The 10,480-nt window shown below is 39.3% G+C and overlaps 1 protein-coding gene across 1 annotated transcript in view; it reads right to left on the minus strand.

The window, feature by feature from the left end:
• The window catches only part of tshz3b (teashirt zinc finger homeobox 3b), a 37,851-nt gene extending 31,986 nt beyond the window's left edge, over nucleotides 1-5,865 (minus strand). Inside the window, exons 1-2 of the mRNA XM_073835840.1 lie at nucleotides 4,711-5,865; nucleotides 3,994-4,344 (exon numbers count right to left, since the gene is read on the minus strand). Coding sequence (XP_073691941.1) covers nucleotides 3,994-4,033 — 40 coding nt within the window. The 5' untranslated portion in view covers nucleotides 4,034-4,344; nucleotides 4,711-5,865. The remainder of the gene's footprint in view (nucleotides 1-3,993; nucleotides 4,345-4,710) is intronic.
• Between the last annotated feature and the right edge of the window lie 4,615 nt (nucleotides 5,866-10,480).

Consider the following 10,480-nt stretch of genomic DNA (forward strand, 5'->3'; position numbering starts at 1 on the left):
GAATTAAATAATTGTATATATTAAAACAAAAAAAAAAAACATTCATTTGAGAACGAAATGTAATTCTGGACAGTGGTGTACATGACATAATTTTCTTTTTTCTTAATAATGCATATGATTATCATGACTAGGTTTTAATAAGGATAATTAACATAATCAAGTCACCATGATGTTTCATTATAATTTAAGTAATTAAATTGCAGCAGGGGAAGGGAAAAAAATCCTTGAACCAAAGTGGACTCTTAATTTGCAAAGAAGTCAAAAGACATTACACATGCACTGAACAAAACTTCAACGTCTACACTAGTTCTAACTAACCCATACGTGTTTCATATAAGCATACGTGTGGGTGATGATTATGAGCATGTGACCGTATTTACGAGCCCACCGGTGTTCCCCATATGATCTCACGTATCCAACGCTCCGCACCCTCGCCGGAACAGGCTTTGAGTTTGATTAATCATTGCTCCCTGTCTGCAATCAATCAAACACACACGAAATCACAGAAATCAGCTCCTTTCCCCAACTGCAATCCATCTCAGCGCAGCCTCCGTTACATTCGTCACAACCCAAATATTTTTATAAATCATATTTAGCCGCTCTAAACACAATGCTGAGAGTTAGCATTTATTCGAACGCAGATGAGATAAACTAACTTTAAACACGCTATGAACGCTATCATAATGACCGATATCAACATCATCTGTCTTCATACATCAAATCCGCTCGGTTCAAACGCATAGATTACGTTTCACCAAACGAAGAGCTGAGACCGACACGTCAACATGGAGGCCATAAGTTTCAACACTTAGGTATTGAGGGCACGTGGATGTTTGGAACAACGGTATGCTTTTAGCTTTGGCTGAACTAACTTTGATATTAAAAAACGAGACGGACAAAGAGATAGCTGGGGGGAAAAAAAGTTTGATGTTCTCTTCGACTCCCCAAAACAATTGATATGTTTGGTCTGGCAAAAGCTTTGAAGCCTGTGAACAAAAACACGGTGTGTACGCTGCATTGCCTGCGTCTCAATGGGTGTTTTTTTTTTTTGTCGTTTTTTTGGCGGGGGGTGAATCACCCTCACTAGACAGAGAGTGCTGTGTCTGTCTGTTAAAAAAAGAGAGATAGATAGAGTAGACTGAACAAATGGAGAGCAGGCAATTTTTCCCCGCTACAAAAAACAAAAATCACGACAAAGGTGCGCATGAGCCCATGACGCACTTCCACCCAGTTTCTTTCACAACACGATTTTTCTGCGCCTTTTGATTCTGTTTTGTCACTTCGCCGCTATTATTGCTCTTAGTCTCTTGACCATTAAAAGCGCTCTATTCCAGCCAACGTGATTACCCAGGTACCCCGGCCCATTTGTCACCTGCAGCAGCAAATTGAGTTAGTGCACCAACTAAAGGCATGGAGGACTGTGTAATATCAACTTGATTACATCAAACTAGCTGCAAACCTAATTGGGCTGGATGACAGTGTGCGGAGCTTGTCATCTCCAATCATTAGGCCTGTCAGGAATCCATCAGCTTTACAGCTAATTAGGTGAACACTAATGAAGCTGGCAAAACAACTTTTCTTTTTCTACGGCTGAGCGGGCCTTCCAGACTTGGTGGGAGGAGGGAGGTAGGGAGAGACAGAACGAGGGAGCGAGAAAAAGAGAGACAGAAAATGTGAGGGAGGGCGAAATTTTCTCATGCAAAGCTCAAGGTTGCAGGGGACTGGATTTCCCAAAGTTCCTAATCAAGGCCCATCATCTGCCATCTTTCCTTTGCTCTTTCCATCACGACGGCGCAATCAATTTGTCATCACTCTTTGTATGCCACAGTGCAGTCGTCAACCTTATAACTTGCAGCTGTGAGGGCTGCTGGGAGGGAGGGAGGGATGGAGTGAGAAGAAGTGGAGAGACGGAGGGAGGGGCTTCGGTTTGAAGAAAGGAGAGAGGGAGTTAAAAAAGAAGAAGAAAAAAAATATCACAGGAAGTTGCCTCGTCTAAAGAGAGAAAAAAAAGGCTCTCAGCCCGCTCTTGTATTTGTCTTCATCCGCTCATCAAAGGCATAAATGCCTGATTTTTTCTCTCTCTCGCTCCTCTGAAATGAGAAGCCTCTCAGTCACCCTTGTTCCCCTCCTCCCTCCTTCCCTCTACCTCTACGCGTCCATTAGGCAAAAGCATTTTGATAAAGTAAAGCACAAGCCTATCGTATTGGGAGAGGAGGGGAGGGAGGGGGGACAAAATGAGAGCACTCACTCTGCCAACTTCTGATTGACCATTAGAGCTATTGATGAATGTGGCTGTCAAAGGAGAGACAATTAAATCAAATATGAAACAAAGTTGCTTTGACGGGTCAGACTGATGGAGCAAACCATTCTTCCGTCTCCAGATTAGGTTATTAGTTTTGTCTATGTGTGTGTGTGTGTGTGTGCGTTTTTGTAGGACTGTAGGTGTGCCCTCTATTGGACCGTTCATGAGTGTAGAGAGTATCATACTCCACTGATATTCGTATGCGTGCAAGAGCGTCAGCGTTGGTCAAATAGTATGGATCTGTTCTTAAACGCTATGCAACTGTTGAATCTAACTGTCAATACTCTGCCTATTTTTATTCAGATAAGATCTTCACCTGAAAAAGTTTAAGCGGTAAATATTTTGCCGTCCATCGTACACTAACAGTCTGTAATTCATCCATGAATAAACAAAGACTTATTGTGTCTGCAAGTAAAGTTTAGACAAGGATTCAAAAATCACAAGACGTACATATTCTAGTTTTTATCACAACAGTCACTGCTTACAAAGTGGCTACAATGTAGGCCCGAGCAACAGTTTAGCTGACAGATTTCTATTTTTGTTTCTTTGACTGCATCGTTTTTCCTTGTTGCAAATTTTACAAACAATCAAAATGTCAGAAGGTAGGCTATCCAAGAGCATGTTATTTTTAGACAGTTCATTAAAAATAAAGCAAAACAGTTTAGGATGTGGCCTATCCTTATTCAAACGGTCTGTTTTTTCATGTTCCTCGTGTTAGTGCTCTTTGAGCAGCGGAAGTAAATGTGGCCTTGTGCCCGGCCTATGTGAAAAAAGTGGAAAAGCAGCAATTAAAGATGTTTTAATGGGCGGTTGTCAGAGCAGACGTGACGTCACGGGGTTGTGGCGTTGCCATGGCGAGTGATTTATTGATGTTTATCAGGAATGAATAGATCAAAGAGCAGCCGGATGACAGGCAATCAATCAGCCGTCAAATCAAAGATGGCAATTGTCCATTAAAGGCTCTTTTCTTAGACCCCTCGTGCGTCGGCTACAAAATAATCTTTGAGTGTTTCGCAGAAACCGAGAGGAGGGATCAAAATAAATAAAAGAAAAAAATAAAGTTGGCTTTTTGTGATCAAATGTTTTCGCACAAAGCCCCTAAAAACAACTAAGACAAGCATCAAAGAGAGTCATGACAGTCAGCTGACACCCAAGCCCTTTTTCCTGCGCTTCTTTATATATCTCTAATTCATGGAGTCAATATCTACGCCCTACGAGGAAAGAGAGCGGTGTAAAAGAGAGAACAATCAAAAGACTTACAGTCTGCTCAGCTTCAGCTGCATGGAGACTGACCAAAGTACAAAAACTACGCGAGTAAAATAGTCTGGATTCTCTGGAATAAAGTTAAACGTTGTTTTTTTTTTTAGCAAGTCGACAACTGTGCTTAAAGGAAATGTCACTATGTGGCCTCGAACGATTAAAAATAAAAAAAGACAACCTTTAATTTATAAAAAAAAAAAAAAAAACTTTTTTTTTCGTAAACATCATTTTGCTAAGTAAAGGAGCAGTGGATCATTTCAGATAATTTACACACACACACACACACACACACACACACACACACACACACACACACACACACATCACACACACATTACTATGAAAATAGCGCAAAAAATAAAAACTAAAAAAAAACTATAAAAAATACAAAGAGGTGAAGAAGAGCAAATGCAGAAGAAGAAGAGCCGTACCTGCCGAGCGCCGGGGCGCTTGCTGTTTCCTCCGCGGCATGTTTCTCTTTCAGGGTTTTTTTCAGGAGCCCCTGAGATCCCGAGAGCTGCTCCGCTTCTGCTCTGATACACGGCACCTGGGGCGCTTTCACACGCCTGACATGTATCGGCAGTTTTCAAACCAAAAAATCAGACGGCAAGATCTGAAGAGGATGAAGACGAAGCGGGATTTTCCCCCTCTTTCCTCTTTCTCTTTCCCCCCGCGCGTCTTTTGGATATGACGGAGAGTCGAGCCGTTACAGTGGGGAGAAAAACCGCTCGTGCCTCAGTGCGATTCTCACTCACTCCGCGCTGGAAGCTGCAACAGGCAAGCTTAAAGGAAAACGAAATGATCGCGTCACTCAAAGTCTGCAAACAGAGGCAAACATCAAGCACTGTCATATTAACTCCTTCCATCTCGAATGGGTTAGCTAGCTCATGTCATGTGGGTAGGCATATGTCTCTCTCTCTCTGTCTCTCTCCCTACCGCAGCCAACCCCAATGCACTCTAATAGTAAAAGTAGCAGCACACAAACACAACACTATAGATATGCAATGACTGACACTTAACATAGTTGGATATCAAATCGACAATCTGAGTTTATCTTTTTTTGTTTAAACGCGTAAAAACGCGTGCGAGGCAGGGAGCAGTCGCCTTTATTAATGGTTTACTAAAGCAAAAAGCAAAGCTTTACTTACTCGATCGCTTGAATAAACGTGTTATCCATGAGGAATCCGGTCCGAGTAATCGCATGCAATTTGAAAAGCCAAAAAAATTAAAAAAATAATAATAAAAAAATCAGCGTAGCTGTCGCCGATAGCTTTCTGTGAAAATCCCAAAGACTCCAAGTGCCCACCGCCTTTCAAACGTCCATCTCTTTTATAATAAACAAACCGGGGTAAAGACAAAAAGCTTGAAGGAGGAGATGGACGGACTTGTCGCCCGCGCGCTGCCTCGTTTGCTTATTTTGTCCGCGCGCGTTGGGAATCCGCTGAGAGAATCGATGCGATAGGTGTTTGATTGGGTATTCCTGCTTGTAATAACGCACATCAGAAGGAGGGGATGGACTCGGGCTGCGCCTCAGCTGCTGCTGCTGCGAGAGCATGGATCACTGAGCTATTGCCAAACACTTTCTTGGCCGCTAATAGCACTTTTTAGCCTTCTTTGTGGGGCTCGTAGCAGGTATTTAAAAACAGCAATGGGCGAAGCAGACGCGTCTTCTTCTCGCTTGCGAGATGCCTTTCTCTCCTCTAATGTCACTTTCGAAAATCCGTTATCAAACGCTTTCTTCACAGAATATGGACTTTTTAAGACGGTAAGATCAACATTTTCCAGACATGTCCATCATCATGGCACCTACTTAAAAAAAACAAACAGTGTTATAAAGAGAGAGATTTTTCGTTCTCGTTTTTGCAAGCGTAAATTGGAGTCAAGTGTAAACTCTTTGTTGTGGAAAAAGGGCGAAGTTGTCCGTATCGGATGAGATGAGAGGGGGAGATGGGACTGCGTCCTCTGTTTACTAGCTGAGGGTGAGTTGTCAGACACTGCCTCTTCCACTAAAGTCCGCGTCTTCGCCTTGCGCTCTCGCTGTCTCCTCTCACATCTGACCGCAAAGGGAATCGCATCGAGCCCTCGGAAGGGGGCAATTGGGAGTCGTAGCGTTCAATAAAACCAGAATGTCCAGAATCTCTTCAATGTCCGCGCGCCGAGCTCACCGGGGCAGATTGAAAGGGAAGAGCAGTCTTTCACGGATCCGGAATGTTTTTGCCCAATCTCACTCACTCGTGTGTGCATGCCGTTAGATCCGCCCAAGCATCTGTCCGTCTAACCATTGGCGCATCCATCAGTGTCACACACACAGAGACACACACACACGCCGCACGGAGTCGCTTTAACTACGGGCAGCTTCTCTTCTTCATCAAACGACTGATAAAGCAAGATTAGAGTGTTTAGTGGGGGGTACTTTCCGATGTTATATATCCTAAAAGAAATAATGAATTATCAAATTGCTATAGCCTACCTATAGGCTAATGGTGCATCGGCAAGCTGCACCGAGTATGTGTATGACGATGTATTTTCAAAGTTTATTGGACGAATGGTTTTCTCTTTTAGCCACTCGTTATTACTACAAGTATTAATAATAGGCTACTTTACAGACGAGTAATGACAGCGCGTAATTGTTTACAAATGTAAAACGTTTTCTAAAAGATTTTCTTTAAGCAACTCAAACAAGTTGATGCATATAAGGCTTTGCTCGTTATTATTATTCTTACTATTTAACTTGATACTATTTCTTTTTCTTTTTGGTAGTTGTGAAGTCTGAGTGAAGTGAATGTATTTGTCTTGTATCGATGTGAATTGCTTTAATTTGCTATAAACTACCTAGTGAATGATTAAAAAAAATATTCTGAACTGTAGTGTTTATTTTAAGGGTCATATTTCACTGATTGCATCAGTGTACAAGCATGTGACTACTTGCGAAACTACTTTAATTATATCATCAAAGTTTCTTGAGAACCGCGAATTTAATTTGACTTATTTAAAGTTATAATGTCTGCAAAAGTAAAATAAGCACAAAGTACTAACTGCACTGATGTGGACATGTTTAAGTCTCGAAGAGTTATTAAACAGGTACAACTCTCCCTCAAATATTTACTTTTCATAAGTGTAGATAGATGCATGTATCTCAATTGAAACATATATAAATACAATTAACGGAGACGAGGAAATTGCATCTATGTAATAACTACAAGAGTGTGTGTGCGCGCGCGTGTGTGTGCAACAGAGAACAGCTGCATGAGTGTATGAACGTGAGCGCGCAGTTCATTGTAACCGCCCCCTTTTATGTGCTTATCCTAAAATTCCAAAAATGTACTATTTTAAATTACATCGACTTAGGAAGTTTTACAGTGTTATTTCTGTCAAAAATTGCAGCACTGACAGTGATTGTCTTGTTATCCAAAGAGAAGAAAAGGTACGTCATTGTCTGTTTCACTTTTATTTTCTGTGGGTTTCTCCATGTGTGTATCCTTCATGCGTTTAATAGTATGTTTAGTCTATATGCTATGTCTGTTATTAACTGTGAAAATATCAAATAACCACTGTTTTAATGTCAAAATTAAAGACATCTGTTTAACTTAAAACATAGGCCTAACAAATCTTTAAAGCTTAAAAAGTCTTAAAGTGTGTTTTTTAACTCATTATTATTATTATTAATTCACAGATGTAGGAATATTCAGGCTTGTGATTTATTGTTGTTGAGGGAAAATAAAGTGACATCAAACTGTTTCTAAGACTGTAAATAAACTTAGACAAAATTCTTAAAACATTTGATAAACTTTATACTTGATAATAAAAAATTATGCTCAGCTTAATTTCTGTGAATGTTTGTTTCATTTTGTTTTATAATTACAGTAGGCATTTCTGCCACTATTTAGAGAGAAAGAGAGAGAAAGAATTTTTGTATCGTAAACAATGAGTTATTTAGTACCACTTGGAGGCTCATTTTAATTGCCACATTCACTGAAGACAACAGAAACGCTAATATGTTTTATTTGCCGCAATTCCATGGCTCATGGTGGTTTTGTTAAACATTCCTGATTCATAAACTGCCATTAGTTCAGTTTAAAGTAACTTTTCATTGCGTAAAATTTCCAGTCGAATGTGAAGAAATAAGTCAAGTGTAATCTGAGCAAGAACACACGCTGTGAAAATACTACCTAATTCCCCAAAAAGTGAGTAAACTTTATAATTCAGCAAAAGAAAAAGCACCACGTGATAGTAGCCCTCAAAAAAAAAAAAAAATAAATAAATAAATAAATAAAAATTGAAAAGTCTAAAATATGCATTTTTTCTTTGCCTTCGCATATTAGTGCAGCTCTCACGAACCGCAGAGATCTGAGAGTTCGTTTCTACCTTTAAACTGAGAGCAAAGTCTGAAATAGCCCCAGTGGATACGAGTCATTAAAGCGTGAGCAACATTACCCCATCATGACTTTAATCTTACACGTATATTTATCCTATATGTTTTATAGTCTGAACTAATACTTTATTGGAAAGTTTCAACCTATTTTAATTACACAGATGTCTAAATACGGAAGATTAATGCATTTAATTTCTCCATGCTAATCCAGATTTTAGCCTCAGCTGTATAATTTCATTCAGTCTGCTTTCCAAAAGTGTCCGCTGCAAGCACGAAATTAGAAAAGAACAAGTAAACATGAGAAAAAAGTGCTGTGCACTATTATTGCGCACTATTTTACAGACTTATCTGTACGTTTTTCTCTCCCCTCATTCGTCTACACATCTCTTTTGTTAGAGGGGGAAAAAAACAGTATATAAAAAAGTAAAGTATTAAATTTAATCTAAGCAATCGTAATCACTGCCATACACATAAGATGTATACTTAAGACTACGCAGTGTCTCATTTCATTCCTTTTACGCAAAATGTTGCGAGGTGAAATAAAAACGTCAACAGCGTGTAACAGCTTCAATCAATTCAGCTCTTTCGTGAAGTCGCAAGAAAAATAAATTATTAAAAATCACACTGGTTGATTTAACGTTGATCGTCTCATACTACTAGATGCAAACATAAAGTTCAAAATAATTCCAGACGCTGTATAATCTCTCTCCAGTTTAACACCTGTTTTCCATTTTGAGATTTCTCTCTCTGTACACAAACTGACACGACACAGGAGGGATCACAATTCATCCAGCATCTCAGTACGATCATATAAAGGGGTGCCAAGTAACTAACGTGACAAACGATATGAAAACCATGATTTCTAGTCCTGCCCTATTGAATGACTGTTAAGTTTAGTCCGTTTGTTATGCGGGATTCAGAGTCCTTTGTAGTTATTTTAATACCAGCCAACTGGTAATTAACATTAGTTATTCATAAGTAATGTCATTACGTTTTAGGCACTTAACGCTAAAGTAGAATAGCAGGATTTGGGTGTTTCAGGTGCACAGGTTTAACCTCTCTTAAAACTCTCTCTCTCTCTTAGTACAGTTTAAGCCATGAATAATTAAGACTTAAGTATATCATTTTGATTTGAAATAAATCCTTGAAGAAGATTTCTGGTAGTGCTTGTTACTACTGTGGCCTGTGTTACCGATGCCAATGTTGATCATTATACAGTTATTATACCAACAAGCGCAGGTTTATATGGAACAGAGGCACAGTTGGATGTTGGATGTGATCGATATATGAGTGGAGAGCATTAGTCATCAGTCAGAGGTGGAGAAGTGAAGTTAAAGTTGAAGCTGAGGTTTATTGGCCAAGACTTTTCTAACCTGAGTTGCTCCCAACATTAAACACAATGCGATATACACCATTATAATATAGCACAGGACAACATACACAGGTTAGGCTCAGGGGAGCAGCAGGCGCTCATTGTTTCAAGCTACATATCTTATGAATAAAGGTTAATATCGGGTGACACCACCCATGAGACTGAGAGACCCAGCTGTGCTATAGGCCGGGGTCGGTCTGATCGGTGGTCTGATCAGGCAAGCTTTGTAACCAGCTAATTTTTTGTGGTTTGAAGAGGGCAAGTGTCTTTATGCCGTCATATCCTTACCTTCTGAAAACAATAGCTAGGACTAGATCCCGGCCAGCTATAAAAAGCATGTGTCGTAATTAGAACTAGAGGAGATTTCCCGCTTCTGGAGCTCACGCTCTCCTGCACCGCGCATCTTCACGGCACACTTGTTCCTAGTAGTGTGTGTAAAGAGGCTAGGCATCAGAGAGGCAAAACATTTACTCAGTAACAGGCAGCAAATGCTTATTCTAGATATGGTAGATCCCACATCAGACACACTAAATATTTGTATTTCTTTCTTTCTTTCTTTTTTCTATATCACTCATCTGTAATGGTTTTACATTACACTTGTTTTCTGTTCTGCTCAACAATGTTATTGAAAATTACTTGCAATGCAGTGCAGATTTAGATATTTAAATTTTTGTATATATCTTTATTTTGTTTTTGTAAAAAAATACATTTTGTAAATATTTCTAGTTTAATTTTGCATAGTTTTGATGCATCTCTGATATTTAATTTTTAGTTTATTTTATTTTAGTCTGTTTAATTACGCAATATAAAGTATATCATAATATACCACAATCATTAAGTACAGTCGGTAAAAAATAAATAAATAAACATACTTCCTTAGACTTTAATCGTTTTTTCATTATTATTATAGGTTCAAAAAATTATAATGCTAAAAAAAATTCTTATCTTAAAAGTCTTATCTCACCTGGGGCATTATATGAGTCTTATAACATATGTGTGTGTATGTATGTATAGATATATAAACAGGGGTTGTGTGTGTGTGTGTGTGTGTGTGTGTGTGTGTGTGTGTGTGTGTGTGTGTGTGTGTGTGTGTGTGTGTACCTGGTATTCATCACGTTGTGGGGACCAAATGTCCCCACAAGGATAGGAATACCAGTAGATTTTGACCTTGTGG

Source organism: Garra rufa, chromosome 3 (assembly GCF_049309525.1).
Source record: "Garra rufa chromosome 3, GarRuf1.0, whole genome shotgun sequence".
Classification (NCBI taxonomy): Eukaryota; Metazoa; Chordata; class Actinopteri; order Cypriniformes; family Cyprinidae; genus Garra; species Garra rufa.